This window comes from Choloepus didactylus, chromosome 27, assembly GCF_015220235.1.
Source record: "Choloepus didactylus isolate mChoDid1 chromosome 27, mChoDid1.pri, whole genome shotgun sequence".
Taxonomy (NCBI): domain Eukaryota; kingdom Metazoa; phylum Chordata; class Mammalia; order Pilosa; family Megalonychidae; genus Choloepus; species Choloepus didactylus.
Window position 1 is genome coordinate 22290412 of NC_051333.1, and position 22929 is coordinate 22313340.

The 22929-nt window shown below is 40.7% G+C and overlaps 1 protein-coding gene across 1 annotated transcript in view; it reads right to left on the reverse strand.

Annotated features, from left to right (window-relative positions):
* TDRD12 (tudor domain containing 12) overlaps window positions 1–22929 on the reverse strand; it is a 95950-nt gene that overhangs the window by 34604 nt on the left and 38417 nt on the right. Inside the window, exons 8-11 of the mRNA XM_037819756.1 lie at window positions 7413–7510; window positions 6756–6832; window positions 4053–4133; window positions 36–96 (exon numbers count right to left, since the gene is read on the reverse strand). Coding sequence (XP_037675684.1) covers window positions 36–96; window positions 4053–4133; window positions 6756–6832; window positions 7413–7510 — 317 coding nt within the window. The remainder of the gene's footprint in view (window positions 1–35; window positions 97–4052; window positions 4134–6755; window positions 6833–7412; window positions 7511–22929) is intronic.

Here is a 22929-nt window from a genome sequence, read left to right on the forward strand (position 1 = left end):
AGTTTTTTTCTTTCTTATTGAAAGGTTTGCAATACCTGCTGCAGATCAGAGATTCCATCAGCTCTCAGAGGATCAGGATTTAAAAACTGCAGTAATCTGTAAAATAGTTAAAAGAACAATTTGAAGAAAAAAGTGTTTATGTTCCTTTGATTCAGCTGCTCTTTTAATTCCTCCTTGCTTTGTTCTGATGAAGATAAAAGGGCTGGCCCTGGCGGTGGCTAGCTTCACTCCCCTGGCGCGGCCTGTGTGTGGGCTGCCGCAACCCACCCAGGTGCTCCCAGGGGACCCGAGGAGGGTGCAGCCAGGCCTGGAGCCCCTGGCCTGCTTCACTGTCTTCCTTTTACAGAGAGAAAACGGGAGACCAAAGGGGGGTGTCCACTTCCATCTTTGCTAACTGAAAGAAAGATGCTTGAAATTGCTTTCCTCTAGACCCAGCCCAACCCCTGCAGGGGTAAGGACTAATGACAGCTGCACAAGGCTCACAAACCAAAGGGGTGGAGGGATCTGCAGGATGAAGGTGGTGGGTTAAACACACACATCAAATTGTACTCTTTCCCTAAACCATTCCTGTAATTGGATTTTTTAATGCAAAAGCCACAAGGCCCAAATGTCCATCAACAGATGAATGGATAAACAAAAGTAGTGTATGTACACACACACACACACACAATGGAATGTTATTTAGCCATAAAAAGGAATGCAGTGATGCTTTATGCTACAACACAGATGAACTCTGAAAACACATCAAATCAAAGAAGCCAGACACAAAAGGCCAAATATTGTTATTCTACTTCTATGAAATATCCAGGACAGGCAAACAGAGAGAGAAAGCAGATTAGTTGCCATGGCCCTGGGGAGGGAGAATGGGGAGAAACTGCTTCATGGATGCAGGGCTTTACGTGGGAGAGATGAAAACGTTCTGGAACTAGACAGAGGTAGTGGTTGCACAACACTGTGATGTACTAAATGCCACTTAACAGTATAATTTAAAAATGGTTAATCTTATGTTACGTGAATTTCACCTCAACCAACTTTTTTCTTTTCTTTTTTTTTTTCTAAGGAGAATCAGAGGCACTGCTCAGATATTTACAGTAAGAGGGAATATATTTCATGGATTTAGTTTGTGTATTAAAGTGCATCTTTTCAGATTACCATCTCCTTAACACGTTTTTATCTTTTAATTCCCAGTAACCTCAAAAGACTAAGTGTCTAGCCTTCAATCAATGCATTAGTAGTTCAGTGTGGTAGAAAGAACATGAGCTCTATAATTGTTTGTTTAAATGGCTGTAAACTCCCTGAGAGTGGGGTTGATGTGATTTTTATTCATTACTGTATTCCCCCACCTAGCACAAAAGCCTTTTAAATGAAAACAGACAAATGAAATCTATACCCAAACCCTCAGTCAAGTGTGAGAGAGCTAAAAGCATTGTCAGACTTGCAAGGACTCAAAATGTTTTTTCCTTTCATGCTTCCTTTCTCAGGAAGCTGCTAGAGGATGCTCTCCTCCAAAACAAGGGAGTAAGCTGAGGAAGAGGAGGATGGGAGAAGCAGAAAAGAGGGGATCCCATTCAGGAGAGAGGCAGAGCATCCCAGGAAGAATGCCGGGCACCAGGCAGGCCAGGGGGTGGAAATGTCCCGCGGCGGTGTGGACAACAGGGGACTCTGCGGATGAGTGGGTGATCCCAACACCACACGGGAGTGGGGAGGGGCTCAGCCCTGACGCCCATGGTGACCGCACAGGTCACTGTGCTCGTGGGTGGGGCGAGAGTGGGAGGGTCGTCCTGAGGGGCAGGGGCGGGAATGCAGGGAAGACCCCTCACCGTAGGCGCAGGCCGCCCCCTCTGGTCAGGAAGGACGGTCCCCAATATCAGGATTCAACGGCCAGTGAGAAGGGCTTTTCCCTTTAGGATTATTAAGTTCTCTGAGACTGAAACAACTGCATAGCAAGGCATGTATTTAGAGAAAATTTCCATCTTAAGTGTCAGTTAGAAGCAGATCAAAAGAACAAAGTAGGACAATGTTAAAAGGTTTTAAGGGAGACAACTGAAAAATAAAGAACATATATTTAGTAGATATGCAGAAAAGACAGAAGGGTCAAGGACCGCCAGGAAGGTGGCAGAGGGACAGCAAATCCCAGAGATGACGAACGGGGGCAGGCTGCCACTCCACTGCCCTACGCCCAGACCGGACGTCTCCATTGTCAACGTCCTCTCCCCAGCATCTCTGCCGCAGACGCCACCACGGCCGAGTGGGGCCAAGACCCATCCTTCTCGGCACAAACCCCAGGCCCCCAGGAAGGTGGCGACAGGCGAGAAGTTACAGCTCAAGCCCAATCTGAGCCACCTGGTCACCACCAAAGCACTGAGTGGACAGGAGCAGCTTCTCCCGGACACCCCCAAATCCCTGACGCGAGATCTGCCAGGTGGGCCTGGCACTTGGAATTTGGACCCTGAGACTCCCGCTCTCCCACGGGGATCTGGGATTCCAAGAAGATGATAAGTGATCCAGGGACTGGAGAGCAAGAGAAAGCTCTTCTTGAGTGTACTGTAATTTGGAAGTTTCCCAATGGGTGACGGTGAAGGACACAAGTCTAAAGAGAAAGAAACGGAGAACGAAGGTCACGTCCGGAGCCGCGCGCTGGAACTGACGGGCTGAGCGACACCCTCAGTGCTGGTAGGGACGAGGCCAGGAAGCGGCCGGGCAACAACTGGTCTTCAAGGCGAGGGCTCTGGGCAACGAGCCAAGGTCACTGTGTCCTCTTTCCTGAGCAGAACTAACATCATCTCATCACATTTACAGAGATGTGACACCTGCCAGTCGCTGACTGGCCACCTGGCAGGCTGGCCTCACTACCCGTCCCCGGGCCGTGGACACAGCGAAGCTCTGGTCAAGGAGAAAGAGCACACACACGGTCTCCGCTGGGTCATCCCAGGTTTCTAAGAAATCCACTGCCTGCTTCCTTCTTTGCTGGTTCATCTTGAACCACTTCAAGGTACCCTGAAACCCAGGTAGACTGATAGAAAAGCTTGATGTGGTTTAATCTGTGGGCTCTAAATAAAGAGCATTTAGCAGGAATGGGGAAAAAAATAGAATCTCCTAAAAAAAAAAAAAAAAAAGGCAATAGGATATTTCACAGTCAATTTATTAGGTTGTAATTTGAAATGATATATGAAAGAAATGAGCTGCGTGGACAATGCAAGGCCTTTTAGTTTCAAGGAAAATAACCAATCGTAACAGCAAAACTTTCAGTTATTGGGAAAGAGGGATGCCCTAGGAGGCGGATGTGACCCCCACATCCTGTGGGCTCCACGGCAGCCTGGCCGTGGCAGCTGCTCCTGGCCCTGGAGTGGCAGGAGAGCGTGTGCCAGTCGGGGGACAGGGTGTTGGCAGCCTCCGGAGGCTGCAGCCCGAATGGCTGCAGGGTCAGCTCCCTGCCCATGCTCCAGGCCCGCCCCCCGCCCCCGGTACATCCATCAAGACCCACCCACCTCGGAAACGTCTGAAACATCTTACCTCTTTGTCACTCTTGGCAGCCCCAGACCAGATGCAATTATTGGGAGTGCAAGAGTTTACGCTGGTATGGTCAAAAATCATAAAAATTGGTAGGAAAATATTTTGCAACTTAAACAAGTTACCGCTCAGTTGTTAGCAACTTGTAAGTGAATATTTTGTGAATCTAGAAGGACAAAAAAAATTCCCAGATTTCTATACTGTGAAGAATTTAACAGTTTCACCAGCAGGTGGCAGATTATTTAACACCAGAAAAGTGGAAGAAAGCAAAACTAACACACACAAGATCACCAGCCACAAAAGATCAAGAAATCTTCACAAAAATCTTCACATCACCAGGAGAATCAGGAAGGGGAGGGAGAAAATGACCACTGACATTAAGCAGAAAAATCTACCCTGGTGAATGGAGAAAAACTAACCTCAAAGCCCAGGGTAGGCCTGCTGTGTTATTTTTACAGGAACACAAGGTTTGAAATTAAAAACGGAATCCTATGTAAATTCCTCCTGCTATAACAGCAATAAAAACAGAAAAAAGTTTTTACTTCACACAGCCATTCTTCTCGTCGTATTCTTTCTTCTCAGCCAATCTCAGGGCTCTCCCATTTGGCTTCTGGTGCGAGGCACTAGGAATTAAAAAAATTTTACTGAAATATGTGACTTCATTTACCCCACTCCTGAAAATATCTTTATTTTCTGGGGAAAACTTTTTTAAGTTCCACTGAGGAATAAGTTGATCCACCTAAGTAAATTTTCCCGAGAACTGAAACTTTGTGTTTTAAGTGTGAAAATCATTTTTGACAGTTCAGGTGCTGGCCAAGATGGAATAAGCTCACTTTTGCCTCTCTTTCCTACTGAACAGAATTAAAAACTCCAGAGAAAGTACAAAATGATACAGGAGAGAAATCATAACATGCTGGTGAGCTTCCTGATTTTTATCCCCTTCTCCGTCTCTTGGTGTTGACCTGTGGGTGGCCCGAGACATGGAAAGGTGGAATGGGTGTAGACATCAAAAACTCCAAGAAAAACCCGCTTTCTAGCCAGGGAAACAGAAGAGGGCCCTTAAGCAGAGGATGTGCAGAACCCCCATTCTCTCGGGTTCTCCTCTCCCTGCCAGGCGGCCAGCCCCAGTCCTGGAGCTGCCTGCTGCTATGGCAGCAGCAGCGGTGTCACCAAGGCCCCGAGGAGAGCCCATCCCTCTGTCTAGCCAGGGGACCTGGGGAGCGAGGATCTGTGCCCCAGAAACCGTGCACGTAGGGGAGAGGGGGATCACTGTCATTTTTCTCTCTTATTTCTCTGCAGCTTTTCTCCATAAGCAGCCCCAGTCACATGGCACCACGTGACACCATCAGTTTTTCCAGGAGAAGCCCACCCCTCAAGCTGAAGAGACAGGGAGGAGGGGCTCCTGGAATGGGTGGATGTGAGGGAGATCGTAGAAAAGAGGGCTGGAAAGGCAGGAGCCCCTGATTTGTTTATGAACTGACACAGGCCCCACACTCAGCCCAAAGGCAGCAGATGCAGAATGGACCCAAAGTAGCACAGCAAAGGCCTGAAAACGGAACCCACATTGCAACCACTACCTGCAGGAGAGACAGAACCCGAGGCCTGAGCCTGCACCATCAGTTACCTTCTAAACAAACAAACCAAATCAACATTATCCAGAGGATGTTCACAGATACCAGTCTCCCAACATAATATTCAAAATATCCAGGATACAATCCAAAATCACTTGACATACAAAGAGCCAACCAGGAAAATAGATTGACTGTCAAGAAACACGTGCCAGCCCCCAAAAAACCCCGAAGTGGGAACTTTCAAACCCTTTAAAGCAGCTACTGTAACCTTGTTCCAAAGGGTGAACAAAAGGTCAACACTCTTAAATGGAACAATAAAGGTTTTCAGCAAAGAAATAATAACTACTTAAAAAAATCAAATGAAAATTTTAGAAATCAGAAAATACAATAGCTGAAATAAGAAAAATCACTGGATGGTAGAATGGAGATGATGAGTCAACAAACTTAAAGACAAACAGCAGAATTATTCAGTCTGAAGAACAGCAAGAGAAAAGACTGAGAAATGAACAGCGTCTCTGAGACCTTTGATACCATATCATGAGATCTGCCATTTGTGTCATCAGAGTCTCAGGAGGAGAGGAAAGAGAGATTGGTGCAGAAAAATATTTGTAGAAACAATGGCTGAAAACTTCACAAATTTGATAAAAGACAGAAACCTACGCACAACAAATCCCAATGAACCCCAAGCACTAGAAATAGGAGGGAAACCACACCAAGACATGTAATAATTAAAATGAACAAAACCAGTAATCACAAGGATATCTGAAACAGTCAGTGGGAAATGATACAAGCAAGAAGATCGTGAAGCAACATCTTTAAAATGCAGGCAGTAAAGAACTATAGACAAAGAATTCTATACCCAGCAAAAATATTTTTTTCAAAAACGAAGGTAAAATAAAATAATTTTTCAGACATACAAAAACTGAAAGAATTAATCACCAGCAGACCCATAATATAAAACATATTAAAGAACTTCATTCAGGTAGAAGGAAAACGATACCAGGTGGAAATACGGATATACACAAAAAAGTGAAGAGCTATTGCAGGGTGACTACATGAAAGATACTTTTCTAATTATTTAAAAATCTCTAAAGATAAATGACTGTCTAAACAAAAATGATAATAACGTATTCATGGGTTTGTAACAGACATCTGCAAGTAAAATATAAGACAAAACAGCTTAAAGACCAGGAGGTGAGCAGTGGAAGTCTACTAAGTTCTTATCCTATACATGAAGTGGTATAATATTACATCCTTTCTGTGACTTAATTAACATCACTGATATGTATCTTGATGACGACAGGGTTATAGGCAAAGTCTTTGACACTCACCTTCAGGAAGAAAACGAGCCATTCTTTGCTTTCCACCAACTTGCCATCAACCAACCTGAACTGTCAGCTGGCTACATTTACCCGTCCTTTACACCAAGAAGACTCGATCATATCAACTTTTCTCAGAAAAAACCTTCTCCAACAAGGAAACGAGGAGACTCGAGAGCCACCACCAGGCTCAGTCAGTTGTGCTGCTAACCAGCTGCCACAACATTTTCTTTTATATGTTCTTTTTCTCCTTTTTGGAAATTGAATACCTTCCCATTATTCGTCTTATGGAATATTGTATAAGAAAATACATACTTAAGTCTCTGGTCAATTACACCAAATTTTTGAATCATACCTTGCTGCTGGTATATCTGGATCAGCATAAATAGTTATCCCTCTTTTCATTGGCCAGTATGCTGATGATTCAACACCCTGTAAAAAAACATTTTTCAGAAAGAATATATATATATGCTAGGAAGCTAAGCATTCCCAAGCAACCAAAATTCCATGGGAATTATTCTCATTAACAACCACCCCCCAGACAATTTTTATGCACGCCCAGACATGCAGAAACAACTGAAAAAGCACGTGATTATGCCACTGCTTTAACCAAGTATCAAGCAAATACATTAGAGATAATCAGTGATTCAAATGGCCCACAATTACTTTCACCTGTTTTGTCAAAGAGACTGGAAGGCCAAGCTAGACTTTAACTTAACTACTAGTGTCCCAGAATCCCAGATTTTCACATCCTTGTTAAAATGAAAATAAACACCCAATTTGGTGGAGATGCCAGCAGACAAAAATAAGGATTTACTAAAGAGCAGCTGGGGTCATCTTCTTTTTTCAAAATAGAGCAAACACGCAAACCACGTGTTTTCAAGAATTAAACTACCATAGTTACGAATTTTTAAAAAGAAAATATATTTTAGGTTACCAATTGATTTTAAGGGAGAAGATTCCAAAATTAACATTTAAGGTCATATTTAATGAACATTTAAAAAAATACAACCTTATTTAAGTCTTTTAAAGAGATACACTGTTGCCTCTTTTCAGCTTTTTTTTTAGGTGAATCCTCCAATAAATCCACATTACATTTTACAGCTTTACCTGCAAATTAAAAAAAGTGATATAAAAGCTACTGTGAAAAGAATAAACAGAAGAGAATAAATAGAAATCAGGACAAATAAGGAATATAATAAAAGTACCATAATAAAAGCTTAGTATATGAAATTATTAATAGGATTGTGCATTAAACCTAACTCAAAAGAGGCTTCGATTTTTAAAATGTTTCAACCTTTATCATGAAAAACATGTTCTAAAATTTCCTTTACCATCTTACTAAGAACTGAACATAATCGATTTTCCCAACTGTGGCAGACTGTACTTTCCAAAGACGACCACGATAGTATATCTTATTATACTTACTCTTTTTACATCCTCCCAGTGGGAGATGGGATCCGTATTCCTTCCCAATGAACCTGGGTGGCTGTGTGAGCACAATAGAAGTGATGTTATGTGACTTCTCAAGCCAGATCATAAAAATGCCAAGCACTCATGACTTGCTGTCTTGAGAAGCTCACTCTGGGAATCCAGCCACCATGCTGTAAGGAAGCCCAAGCAACCCCACGGAAAGGCCACGGATGGGTATTCCAGATGAATCCAGCCCTTCAGTTGCCACCAGCCTTCTCTTCCCAGCCAAGGCCCCAGACACTGTGGAGCAGAGACGAGCCCTTCCTGCTGTGCCCGTTCTGAAATCCTGAGCAGAGAATCCACGTGCATTATTATAAAACAGCCATTGGTTTACACCACTAAGCCTGGGGTGGTTTGTTACACAGCACTAATAACTGGAACACCAAACTCAGCTTCAGCAATGGTTCAGGATCACAATTGCGGTCTCACTTCTAATCACACAGTAGATGTAAAAGGTATGAGAAAACTATCTGAATTTGAGTAACTCAGGAAGTACCAAAATTCTAAAGCACAATCTTTCAAATATCTTTATCCTCTAATCCTAAGTATGACTTTTGGAAAGTGCCAAAAGTTGGTTCGTAAATAACTTGGATAATCAAGCTGGGCAATTATACTTGGGTAAAAACTGAGGTGTGACTTCAAACAAGACAGAAAAATCTCAACCAGTAAACATTTATTACCATAAATGCTACACAGGAACCACAGAGGCAATTCTAGAAAAGTGTTCACTCTAAGTATTAATAAAGGAAATATAAATTGAAGTGCCAAGGCACACCTTTCACCTATGAAATAACATCAACCATTGAAATAATCGTAGCTACCACTGGAAACATGAGGTGACATTGCGAACTGGTTTAAATCTTCTTTAAAGAAATCTGGAGTCCAGGCCATGGAGTTTTAGGGTCTGGAATGACATTATCTCTTTAGGGTGTGAACGTTCAGCCAAAAATAAAAAGTTGATCTGGAGCAAAGAGTGGAGGTAATAGAGAAAATTCACAAAGAGAAAATGTCCATACAAGTTAAGTCTTCAAACAAAAATCACAAAGTCCACAAAGAAGGTCAAATGCCACTGTAAATAAAAAAAAGGGGAGAGTGGGGGCGGAGGTGGGGGTGGTTCATACTTGAGGAAATGGAGATAATATAACAATGTGTAGAGGACTCTTAAAATAAATCTATTTATCCAGAGATAAAAGAAGGAATAGTATTAATGAAACAAAGCAGATGAATATAACAAAGCAGGGTGATATAATGGATGGGATCTGAGGATGGAGGACAGGAGGCTCAAAGAGACACAGTTGAGAGATAAGGAAAAGGAAATATAGAATGTAAGCTTTGTATCATTGTTGAATCTCTAGTACTTCTTAGCTGCACTTAATGGGATTGCATAAAAGAATGTTCTTGTTCATGGGAATTGTATATGTGAATTATAGTGTTTGTTCAAGGATGTGTGTAGCTAGCTCTCATATATTCAGAAGACAGAGCAATAGATGATGGACGACAGATAGGGAGAGAGGGTGGGAGGGAGGGAGGGAGGGAAAGAAATAGCGGTACGACAACATGTTAAAGTTGTGGATCGGGGTATTGGGGGGGGGGGTTAGGGAATGCTGGAGTTCTGTGTATGGGGTTTGTATTGTTTTTGCAACTGCTCTTATAACTTTGAATTTATTTCAAAATAAAATGTAAAAAAAAAAAAAAGGAATAGGAAAAAAAAAACCAATTAGAACTCTAAGAAACAGTCATCAAATTGGAAATTCAAAAGATGGGGTAAATACTAGGCTGGAAATAAAGACAAAATTATAAATTTAAAAATCAAATTAACAAAACTTACCAGAAAGCAGTTCAGAGAGACAAAAAGATAGGCGATAAGGAAAAGAAGCTAAAAGAAATGTGTGATAAAGAAACACTAACCTATGTCTAACAGATTCAGAAGGAGAGAGGAAAGGAAGGAGAAAACAATCTTTGAAAATGTAACATCCAATACTTTTCAGAAACTCAAATCAGACAGTAAACCCATGAAAAGATGTTCCACATCACAAGTAATTGGAAATGATTTTCACCTCAGAAGTCAATCCTCACAAAATCACTGACCGACAGGGCAGAACAGTTCAGACATACGAAAACTAGAAAATTTCCCTCCCCCACCTTCTTTCTCTAAGAAGCCTCTTGAGGATGTGCTCTAGTCAAGCAAGGAAGAAAGTAATCAAAGGAAGATGAAGCCCAGGGGTCCAGCAAACAGAGGCTCCAAATGAAGACAGCAGAGAGGAGAAACCCCCGTGTTCAGTGCGATGAATGAAACAGTGAGCAGTCTCTTGTAGGAAGCTTGGACAGTATCACGGTTAGTTAGCAGAAACAGAATTGTGAAGTCCAGAAAATGTTTAGAATTCAACCCAACTCACCCATAAATTCTGGAGAAATAAACAAAATAAGGATGGGGACAGAATGTTTACATTCTTGAAACTGTAAAAGGACAGAGAGCTAAAAATGCAAGGTTAGCATCTAACCAAATGGAACAAACACACCAACTGAGGCTATATTGTGAATGTCCCACAGCAGCTAATGAGGAAAAGAAAGCACCTACAATTGGAGTAGACTCTAATTAAAAGCAGAGCAGCTGGGAGGAAGGGCTGGGGGAAGGTTGGGAAGGGACTGGCCTGTCCGGAAAAAAAGGTGATCTGATCATGCGAGCTCAGTTTGATAATCATATTCTCAGGCCTGGCGAGTGAGCTGGAACATATCAGGAAGAGTACTAGCAGCTTCAGGAGGTGCTGGCTTGGGTAAGACTGCGGAAAGCTCATGACAGGGGCAACTGGAAGTGCACGGGTGTTCTGAAAGGTGACAGGGAGCCCAGTCAATGGGAATGCTCAGCAAGGAAACTCAAAAGCTTCCCTAGGTGCAAAGATTCCAAATCTACAAAATTCATTAAATGAATCTTCTGCTGGCAGAAAGCACAGCTGAGTACCAGCTGATGGAGGACGCTGGCGTTTGCTGCTTGCTGCACGCACCAGGGAATGGAGAGCAAGCTCCTTCTCCCCTTCCCCGGCGCTGTTTGACCCCTCCCGAGAACCACCAGCAGCCCGTTTCCTACTAAACGCAGTCCAAAAGGCCTTTAAAAAAAAACTGTGTATTTCACTATATAATGGTACTGTGAACAACTGATTGTACACTTTGAATGACTGTATGTGAATAATCTCAATAAAAACTGAATTAAAAATAAAACTGTGTTTCATTTTTTGTACCAGTTTATGGACACTATTTCAAACTTTAAAATACAAATGGAGAGGTTTCTTTTCAAGACACTGTTACCAAAAGTTTTTGGAATGTTCCTGAAGCTCACAGGAGTTTAAAAATGAAAAGGGTACCATTCTTATAAGTAGTTGGAAGGAGGGAAAAAAATATCACTTTATTCTACTTGGAGAATATAGGCTTCTTTTGTTTTCTAAAACAGTGAGCTAAAAAGATAAATTTTTATCATTTCAATTTGAAGACTGAATAACTTTCATAAGATTGTTTTGAGAGCTCATTTGTTTCTTTTGTAGAACTGGTTACAAATAACATTATTCAGTACAACTTTGTCATTTCTGTCATACTTTAAAAACATTTTTACTAATATTTTAGTGAGAGAAGCAGTAGTAGTAAAATGAAAGTAATTTGACATACAGTTTGTAATCAAGTTAAGCATTTGGTATTGCTTCATTTAAAATTTGGTTGTAAAGTGAAAACACCTTTCTAAGTTTTTCACTAGTATTCACTAAAGAGATAAATGCTTCCAATATGTGCTTGTATATTTTTCTGGTATGATTCCACGGCTTAAGGTTTCTTCCAAGTCAAAATTTGTAAACATACTATAATTTGATAAGCAGTTAAAATTTTGCTGAAATCATGCATGCAAATGGACCTCAATGTTCCACGTCCCAGGATTTTCTTAACTTAGCTGTTTCCATTAAATCATATCCTCAAGAGCTCTGACTCCGATTGACGAAGCTATAAATTTTTAAGTTTCCTAAAACATATATTACAGGTAAGTGATAAAATGGCAGAAAACAATGACATTCTTTGTGCCCTTTTACTTATGAAAATTCTGCAGCTATTCTAAATTTTTTGCAGGAAAACCACCAAGTGTGTTCAGTGATTGTATTTCTTCAAAGTACACTGCAATAGCTAGCCATGCTATGTGAAGTGTACTTAAACTGTTTCTCAGTATCAAGCATGCATAGAAAAAGGAGGTGTGCCTGCTGTGCTACAAAGGAAAGCACTGCAAAAAAAGAGCTTATTAGATTTGTAAATTTACAGGATAGCATCAAATGTGTTTCTGATAGATTAGAAAATGGTTTAAATATATAAAATTCATCTTTTTTGTAAAATTCATACCGATCATTTTTTAAAACATTTTAAGTTTAACAGATTATACTTCTTTCAAGTTTCTATACTTGCTTAACTCATCTTGATTTAAGTAAGATTGTTGATTTTTGCTATTACATTCTGTTAGTTTTGGCATGAGTAAAATAAACCTTTTTTTCCAGCATGTGTATTCTCTTTGGTTCTCTTTTGGTTCTGCTTTTCTCTTCTTCTCCCGTTTTTTCTTTCTGTTGCTGTTTTTTTGCTTTTGTTTTTGGTGTTTTGTCCCTTTCTTCATTATTTCAGGTATTTCGTCCCTACTCTGGGTTCCCCAAGGCCTGGCTCACCGTGGTCCGGTCCTGCCCAGCTCCCTCCTGCCCCCGCCGTCTGGTGGAGCCCTCTGGTGACGCTGACACCTGCCACTGCCAACCTCCAGCATCCTCACCCCCGCAGACATACCTCTTGGCCTTGTAACCCCTCACCTGAGAAGGGAGGGGCTTAAAACTATTTTACATTTTAAAGGCTTTATTGGCATTGCTGTAAATGCATTCATTCCTGGCTGCTTTTTGTTTTCATTTTCTTTCAGAAGATTTTTCTAATTTAGGGTCTCTCTTGCCTATACTGCCACCAGAACACAGTATTTGGAACCTAAATGTGTCTGTGCTCCTGCATCAAAGGAACATTTGTTTCACTAGTTGATAGCCTTTGATGAAATAACATATGTACAAGCAACACCAACTGGGAAAGCTACACTCAATAGCTGACTTCAAAGTGTTTGTTCTGTACATTTTATTTTGAATTGTTATCAAGGTCCTAAGTTCCTTATGCTTTGTCATCTGATTAATGTGAAAGTGTATAATTTTGAAGTTCACTCTGCCTTTGAGACATATTAAGAATGGTTTTAAATTTTATAGGCTAATGTTGCAACTGACAAGTATATAAAATAAATCATTCCTGTATGTAAAGCAGCAAAACATTAAAAAAATTGTAATGTACTGTGGAGCTTACAACATGAATTAAAGTGTATGACAATTGCACAAAGGCCAGAAGGGAGGAAATGGTAGGATACTTTTATAAGATTTTTACTCCATGTATGAAATGGTGTAATACTACATTTAGGTACACTATGATAAGTAAAGACGCATCCCTTAAATACCAAAGCAACTATTAAAATAACAAAACAAAAAGTTATGGCTAATAAACTAAAAATGGAAGCATAAAAAATACTTAATCCAAAAGAAGGTAAAAGAATAGGAAAAGGGAACAAAACACAGATGGAACAAACAGAAAACTAATAGTAAGAAGGTAGATTTAAAACCAAAGACATCAATAAATTACATTAAATGCAAACAATTTAAACATCCCAGCTACTAGGCAGAGATTAACAGACTGCATTAAAAAGGCAATTGATTCTTGGGGTAAAGTAGGAACATGTTGGAAGTTAAGCAGTTATCTTAGGTTAGTTGTCTTTTTCTTACTCCCTTGTTATGGTCTCTTTGAAATGTTCTTTTATTGTATGTTTGTTTTCTTTTTAACTTTTTTTTTTCATACAGTTGATTTAAAAAAAGAAGGGAAAGTTAAAAAAAAAAAAAAAAAAGAAAAACAAGGAAAAAAAAAAGATGTAGTGCCCCCTTGAGGAGCCTGTGGAGAATGCAGGGGTATTCGCCTACCCCACCTCGATGGTTGCTAACATGACCACAGACATAGGGGACTGGAGGTTTGATGGGTTGAGCCCTCTACCATAAGTTTTACCCTTGGGAAGACGGTTGCTGCAAAGGAGAGGCTAGGCCTCCCTATGGTTGTGCCTAAGAGCCTCCTCCTGAATGCCTCTTTGTTGCTCAGATGTGGCCCTCTCTCTCTGGCTAAGCCAACTTGAAAGGTGAAATCACTGCCCTCCCCCCTACGTGGGATCAGACACCCAGGGGAGTGAGTCTCCCTGGCAACGTGGAATATGACTCCCGGGGAGGAATGTAGACCTGGCATCGTGGGACGGAGAACATCTTCTTGACCAAAAGGGGGATGTGAAAGGAAATGAAATAAGCTTCAGTGGCAGAGAGATTCCAAAAGGAGCCGAGAGGTCACTCTGGTGGGCACTCTTACGCACACTTTAGACAACCCTTTTTAGGTTCTAAAGAATTGGGGTAGCTGGTGGTGGATACCTGAAACTATCAAACTACAACCCAGAACCCATGAATCTCGAAGACAGTTGTATAAAAATGTAGCTTATGAGGGGTGACAATGGGATTGGGGGGGCCATAAGGACCACACTCCACTTTGTCTAGTTTATGGATGGATGTGTAGAAAAATAGGGGAAGGAAACAAACAGACAAAGGTACCCAGTGTTCTTTTTTACTTCAATTGCTCTTTTTCACTCTAATTATTATTCTTGTTATTTTTGTGTGTGTGCTAATGAAGGTGTCAGGGATTGATTTAGGTGATGAATGTACAACTATGTAATGGTACTGTGAACAATCGAAAGTACGATTTGTTTTGTATGACTGCGTGGTATGTGAATATATCTCAATAAAATGATGATTAAAAAAAAAAGGCAATTGAATGTACACTAACCTTTGTGCTAACAGTAATCAAAACGTTAAAAGATCCAACTGTACTACCTACAAGAAACCCCTTTTAAATATAAAGACACAAATAGTTTAAAAGTAAAAGGGCAGAGCCTTGCCCGACCCCAGTCAAGATGGTGGAATGAGACACTTCAGGGCTCCATCCACCCATAGAATGAACAACTCAACCACCAAGAATGGGCAAAAACAGCTTTCTCAATGCTCTAGTAAACAAGTAAAGGACTGCAGTAACAGAGTGAACACCAAATCAAGGAAAAGGCACTTACAAGTGGTAAGAGCTCATGAATCCCTGGCTGGCACCTCCCTTACCCCTTATTGGCTTGGTGTGCAGCCAGCCAGCACCCCCAGTGCAGATCCCTGGCCCTAGTTCCTCATGCACAAACTGGGAACATGTAAATCAGGCCCAGTCTTCTGGGGATGGCCTGAGGGACTCACTGTTCCAGAACTTGCCCTGCACGTAGAAGGCAGCTTACAGAGTATTCCTACAGAACACCATGGGAGACTGGTCAAGTCACACTGCTCAGGGCAAGGGCTCGCTGGCTATAGGATATGCAACACGGTGACTAAAACAGCAAGGAAACTGTCTCCTAGGGAAAGATGACATTTGTATCCAAGAAAAAGGAGGAATTTTTTTAATGTCACATGTGCATGCCCAGGACAAGATGCATGCACAGAAAGGATCAGGGAAGTCCCTATGTTTTGGACTTCAGCTGTTCTCTAAATTCGATTGTATGAATCAGCTCTGAAGATGAGCACTTGCTTAGGTCAATTTACAAAGACTGGGAATGGAGTTCTCTTTTTTTTTCCTTAGAAAAAATTTTTTTTCGCCCCTGGCATTCATGGAAAGCTCTGTAATAACACTATTTAGATTCAGGCTTAAGGAACAGATACCTCATAGACTCAATTCCAGTTATAAAACATTAAAATATCAAAAAATGCCCAGGTTTCAGCAAATGGTTACCAAATATACAAAGAAACAAGAGGTGATGAACTCAGGCAAAGAGATTAAATCATTTGAAACCTACATTAATGAGAAGGACCATATCTCGGACTTTAAAGTCCAGACAAGGACTTTTAAAAAAATGGTCCTAAATATGCCCAAAGAGTTAAAGGAAAGCAAGGACAAAGAACTAAAGGAAATCAGGAAAACAACAGATGAACACAAAGAGATTATCAATAGAGAGATGGAATCCAAACAGAGCTGAAGGCCACAGGAACAGAAAAAAAACCATTCCCTAGAAGGGCTCAACAGTAGATTAGAGCTAACGGAAGAAAGAATCCGTGAACTTGAAGATAAGACAATTGAAATCAGTCAGTCTGAGAAGCAGAAAGAATAATGAATGAAGAAAAGAGAATAGAGTCTGAGGAACCTGTAGGACACCATCAAGTGTATCAGCATACACAACGTGGCATTCCAAGAAGGAAAGGGAGTAAAAAAGGAGTAAAGCAAATATTCAAAGAAATAATGGTGGAAAACTTCCCAAGTTTAAAGAAAGACATGAATATACACATCCAAGATGCTCAAAGAACTCCAAACAGGATAAACTCAAATGGACTCACACTGTAATCAAACTGTTGAATGACAAGTAAAAAGAGAATTCTGAAAGCCATAAGAGAGAAGCAATGTGTCACAAACAAAGGAGCCTCAAAAAGATCAAATGCTGATTTCTCAATAGAAACCATGGAGGCAAGAAGGAAGTGGGGTGATATATTTAAGATACTGAAAGAGAAAAACTGCCAACCAAGAATACTATACCTGGCAAAACTGTCCTTCAAATATGATGGAGAGTTTAAAATATTCTCTGACAAACAGACAATGAGTGAGTTTGTGAAAAGATTCCTGCTCTACAGGAAACACTAAAGAGAGCACTATAGACAGAAAGGAAAAGACAGGAGTGAGAGGTTTGGAGCACAATTTTGGGAGATAGTAGCACAGCAATGTAAGTACACTGAACAAAGATGACTGTGAGTATGATTGAAAAAGGAAGGTTAGGAGCATGTGGGACACCAGAAGAAGAGATGGAAGATAAAGACTGGGACTGTATAACTCAGCGAAACCTAGGGTGCTCAATGATTGTGATACAAATATGTTTTCACATGAGGTAGAACAAATGAATGTCAACATTGCAAGGTGTTAAAAATGGGGTGGGATTGGGGGGAAAATACAATCAATGCAAACTAGGGACTACAGTTAACAGAAACATTGTATTATGCTGCCTTTAATATAACATAGGCAATATACCAAAGCTAAATGCATATGGGGGGGGCAGAGAGGGTATGGGGCTCTTGGCATTGGTGATGTTGTCTGACTCTTTATTCTACTTTAGTCTAATGCTATCTTTACTTTTGTTGCTTCCTACCTGTCATGTTTTGGTTTTTTTCTCTCTCTCTCTTTTTTTCTCTTTCTCTTGTCTCTCTACCTTCTTTGACTCTTCCTCCTCCTTTGTGGAAGAAATGGAGATGTCTTTATATAGACAGTGGCTGTGGTGGTGAATACATAAGTACATGACTATACAGGGAACCATCGATTGTTTACTTAGGAAGGAACGTATGGTGCGTGAACAAAACCGTCTTTAAAAAAATGGGTTGATGAAGAAACCTTGAGGGTACAATATTGAGCGAAATAATAAGGACAAATATTGCAGGGTCTCACTGATATGAACTAATTATAATCTGTAAACTCATAGACATGAAATGTAAATTATCAGGATATAGAATGAGGCTAAAGAATGGGGAGCTGTTGCTTATTATGAGCAGAATGTTCAACTAGGGTGAACTTAAACGTTTGGAAATAGACAGAGATGATGATAGCACATTGTGAGAATAATTAACAGTCCTGAATGGTGTGTGAATGTGGTGGAAAGGGGAAGCTCAGAGTCACGTATGTCACCAGAAGGAAAGCTGGAGGTTAAAAGATGGGAATGTATAAAACAGTGACTCTTGTGGTAGACAATGTCCATGATTAACTGTACAAATATTAGAAATATCTCTCATGAACTAGAACAGATGTATGACATTATAACTAGAAGTTAATAATAGAGGGGCATATAGGAAAAAATATATACCTATTGCAAACTATATACTACAGCTAGTAGTAGTTTAACATTCTTTCATCAACAGTAACAAATGTACTATAACAATACCATGAATCAATAATGGAGGGGAGATGTTGAAGGGTATGGGAGGATTTGAGTTTCCTTTTTTTGTGTGTTATTTCTTTTCTGGAGTAATGAAAACGTTCTAAAAATTGAAAAAAAAAATAAATTGTGGTGATGGATGCACAGCTGTATGATGGTACCACGGGCAACCGATTGTACACTTTGGATCTTTGGATAATTGTATGGTATGTGAACAATCTCAATTAAAAAAAATAAAATTTAAAAAAAAGAAGGAGAAATAAGACATTCTCAGATGAACAAAAGCTGAGGGAGTTTGTCACCACTAGACCAGCCCTACAAGAGATGCTAAAAGAGAGTTCTGCAGGTTGTAAGGAAAGGACATTAGACAGCAGATCAAAGCCGCACAAAGAAACAAGGATCTCCAGTAAGGTAACAACATGGGTAAGTATAAATGCCAGTATTGTTGTATTTTTTGCTTGTAACTCCACTTTTTACTCTCTACAGGATCTAAAAGGCAAATGTATAAAAAGTAATGATAAATCAGTTGTTTTGGACTCATAATGTATAAACGTGCAGTTGGTAACAAGAACTACAGAAAAGTGGGGGGAATGAGAGTTACAGGAACATATTTGTGTATATCATTGAATTTGGTACTAAGTAACAAGAGTGTTATAGATTTAGGACATTAAATTTAAGCCCCAGGGTAACTACAAAGAAAATAATAGAGCATATGCAAGCTCATAAAGACAAAACGGGTATAGGGTTTCTCTTTGGGGAGGTGGGAGTTTTAGTCATAGCAGATGGTGAGGATACCACATGGAATGGTACACTTGGGAGTGGTTGGGAAGAGAATGTTTATGTTAAATATATGTTCCCACAATTTAAAAAAAGAATGAGCAACAAAGAGACAATTATATGCAATATGTGATCCTGGATGGAATCTAATAAAGGAAAAGAAAAGGCCCAAAAGAACATTTTTGGATATATGAAAAAATTATAACAAAGACTGTGAGCTATATATCAATGTTAAACTTACTGAACTTGATAGCTGCACTTAAGGGTGGTTACATAAGTGAATACCCTGTTCTTAGGAAATGTACGTGTTTAAGGAACATGATGTACATGACCCGGGTTCAAGTGTCCAGAAAACGGACTGATAAATAAACAGACAGAAAGAATGACACACTAAATGTGGCAAAATGTTAAAATTGGTGGATCTGGGTAATGGGGGTAGGGGGTGGGTGGAGGTAAGAGATATAGTGGAGCTCCCTACATGGACTTTTGTATTATTTTTTAACTCTCCTGTAAGTTTGAAAATACTCCAAAATAAAAAGGTTTTTAAAAAGTAAAAGGACAGAGAAAGATATACAAAACTAACACTAATCAAAAGAAATATAACATCAGACTGCAGATTTCAGAGTAAAGAATATTAACCAGGATGAAGAGGGTCATTTCATAGTGACACAACAATCAGTAATACAACATAAGAATTCTAAATGCTTATGCACTCAAGTAAGAGAGCTTCAAAATACATGAAACAAAATCTGGCAGAACTAAAAGGAGAAGTAGACAAATTACAGTTGGAGGTTTCAACACCCTTCTCTCAATACTGATAGAACAAGTTGACAGTAAACTAACAGGTGCACAGAAGACTTGAACAAAATTATCAACCAATATGAACTGATATTTATATAGCATTCTACTCAGGAACAGCAGAATTCATATTCTTCTCAAGTGCATACAGAACATTTTCCAAGATAGACGATACTCTAGGAAATATAAGACGATAATTTTTAAAAGAATTAAATCATACAGGTAGATGACACCATAATTGAGAATCTGGAACAACTTAAGGAGTCAGTAAAGACAGATAATATAAGTAGGAAAAAGAAAAGCAATTAGAAACTCCAAGAAGCAACAAGTGCTGTAACTTACATTTGCCAACTTTACATTTTAAAATTCACTCTGGGTGCAGGACTGATGACAGAGGATGGGAGGAGAAGAGGAAAACTAGTGGTGTTCATATCATCATTTTAAAAGTGAACAGCAGAAGAAGAGAAAGAGTCAGATTATATTAGAAGCCCTTCCTCTTTCCCCACATTTAATCTCAGTTATAGGAACATATTTGTGTATATCACTGAATTTGGTACTAAGTAACAAGAGTGTTATAGATTTAGGACATTAAATTTAAGCCCCAGGGTAACTACAAAGAAAATAATAGAGAATATGCAAGCTCATAAAGACAAAACGGGTATAGGGTTTCTCTTGGGGGAGATGGGAGTTAGGTGGAAAAGAAAAAAAGGGCCTCCGAACTGCACTGGCTGCAGAGGGAGCCGTGGAGACTGAGAGCAGGGCATCAGAGCCCAAGGGAGTGAGCGGAGCATCCATGGGGGTGGAAGTGGGAGCTGCACAGGGTTTTAGAGCCAAGCAGGTTGGAGAGGGCACCCTTGCGGGGGGGGTGGGAGTGGGGCACTACCCAAGGTGGGAATTCAGAGCCCACGTGGGATAAGGAGGGCAGCGTCTGAGCCTCAGTGGAATGGGGAAAGCATCCACAGGTGGTAATGAAGCCAAATGGGCAGGTAATAAAGAAAAGCTTTATTTTGAGAGAAGCCTCAGGGCGGCCCCGCCCGCAGAAAGGCTGCTTGGAGGGGAAAGTGCCCAGTCGGGTGGTGGGATTTCTTTTTATAGGACTTTTTGCCCATCAGGAGGTTACACGGTGTAAGGTATGTGAACTTTGGCCAATAGGGGGTTACACATAGTTTATCTTGTAACTTTGGCAGTGCCTGGTTTGTGAATTTGAACAGGAGAGGTGAGCGGGGGAAATAAATTCCTGAGGTAAAGGGAGAAGGTGCAGTGATGGGCGAGAACAAAGAAAGTGGTGTGAAAATGGGGACAGGGAGGGGGCAGCAGCGTGAGGCACGTTCTGATCTGCAGCCTGGTTCTGCAAAACAGGGAAAGGGGGGAGGGGCCCAGGGCCCAGACCGAACAGTAAGTGGGTGAGTGTGCGAGGGGTTTCAGAGCCCGGGGAGGTGAGGAGCACAGCATGGAGGACAAGGGGTGGTGACTGCGAGGAAAGAGTGTTTACACACAGGGGAATGATCCAATCAGTAAGATATAAGGATAACTGGAGCTGAGATTCTCAGCCAGAAAAGTGAGTTACAAACTTGGAAAGGCAGAAAACCAGGGCAAACCCAGCGGCTGGACTGAAACTGGAGGTATTAGTGTGAATGCCTTGTAGACAGATATAAACTCCAGGAAAGCAGGGACTCTGTTTCCTTCCCTGATAAACCCCAGAACAGGGCCTGACACCAGTAGGCGCTTCAGAAATAACTGATGAATTTATGAGAGCTTAACTGGTCATCGAAGTCAAGGGAATGACCAAAATTGAGAAAACTAGAAAGAGTAAAACATATTTAATAGGTTCTGGCTAACTACCAAAATAAATAGTGAAACCCAGGTGGCCTCCAGGGAACCCCAGGGATGGGAAAGGGGTGGAGAGGAGAAAATTACTCTTCATTGCAGCCCTGCTGTATACTCTGATTGTTTAACCAAGTAGAACAAAGAATTACACTTTGATTAAAAATAAACTTAAGGCAAGTCAAAGAGAAGTACCAACAAGTAACTGAAATAGAGTTGAAATAGCTTCTTCAACGATTACAAGAGAAAAGCTGTACTTGGATGAGTAACATCAGTAATTTTGATTTCTACATGACAATCAGTCCGTTGTCACGTTAGCTTTTTGACAACACCCTATCCTCTTTTTTGTTCACAACCAACCTTTTCCTCTTGGAAAATAAGCGTAATTTCTTCCAGTACTGACTGTAAGAGGGAAAAATCGGGACCGATTATCCAACAGCCTGAGGCTACTAAAAAGAATTGCAAGATATTCATACAATGGAAAGCCGTGCAGCGATAAAGCGCAGTGATGTAAATACCTGGACTTTTCCTGCTCAAATGGAAATGGAAAGAACACAAATGGAAAAAGCCATTTTCATCTGTAACAAGGACTCCTTTCAGCAGTAATTCCCAAGCAGGACCCCTACGAGAGGCATGTCGGATCTGGGGAGGAGCGCCAGGTGCTGAGTGTTTGCCACAGGCCCAGCGCCAAGCCGAGTGAGCTCCTCACCAACTCCTGACGGACGGGGCACCCATCTCCCCATGCCACGGAGGGGGGAAGTGGGGTTGACATCCCACAGCCTCCCACGAGTCCATGTCCTTAAACACACGTTCTACTGGATACATTTGACCTACAAAGAAGTTCTAGTAATAAATACTACAAAGAGGTATGTATAGGAGGAATCCATTCCTGTAGAGGAAAAATTTCATCCACATCCTCCCATCTGGAAAACTTTGGAAGGAAAGACTCTAAAACTTTAATAAGTAGGTAGTGAGATGACAGATTCTGGAAGTATCTTTCTATGATGAACAACATTACCAAAGTAATTAAAAATAATTTTAAGTGTAGAGCATATTTTAGTTGATTAAGGCTGCAATTTAGTTGAGGTTGTGTATACGGCTACACACAAAATACTATCTTCTGAGGTACGCACACACCCGTTGGAGGGATCACCACACAATTGCCAAAGGGTGAGCTGAACTTCAAAGAGGCCTTCAGATTCCACCCTGGTCCAACAATTCAATTCATTAAACACCTTGAAGTTATGGAAATAAAGACTGGGTAGTTCTGCCCTCAAATGCATCATCCTTGTTTTTATGTACCCTTAGAGAGTAAAATAAAAATCAATCGTAAATCCATATATATACTCCAAGAACAAACCATCATCCTTGGCCAATGTCTGGGCTGGAGTTAATCAGCCTTCCCCATGAGCAAGTGCCCATCCTTCACATTACATCCTTCACGTTACAGTAAAACCTCTCAGGATGGACTGCAGTGCAAATTCTCTCTCTAAGCTTCTGCGTCATATACTGGTTCCATTAAATCATGGAGAAAAGAGAGAATTCCCGTAACGCATCTCGACAATCACCACGATCTCTACGTCGTGAGAGCCCTCGTTCGTGC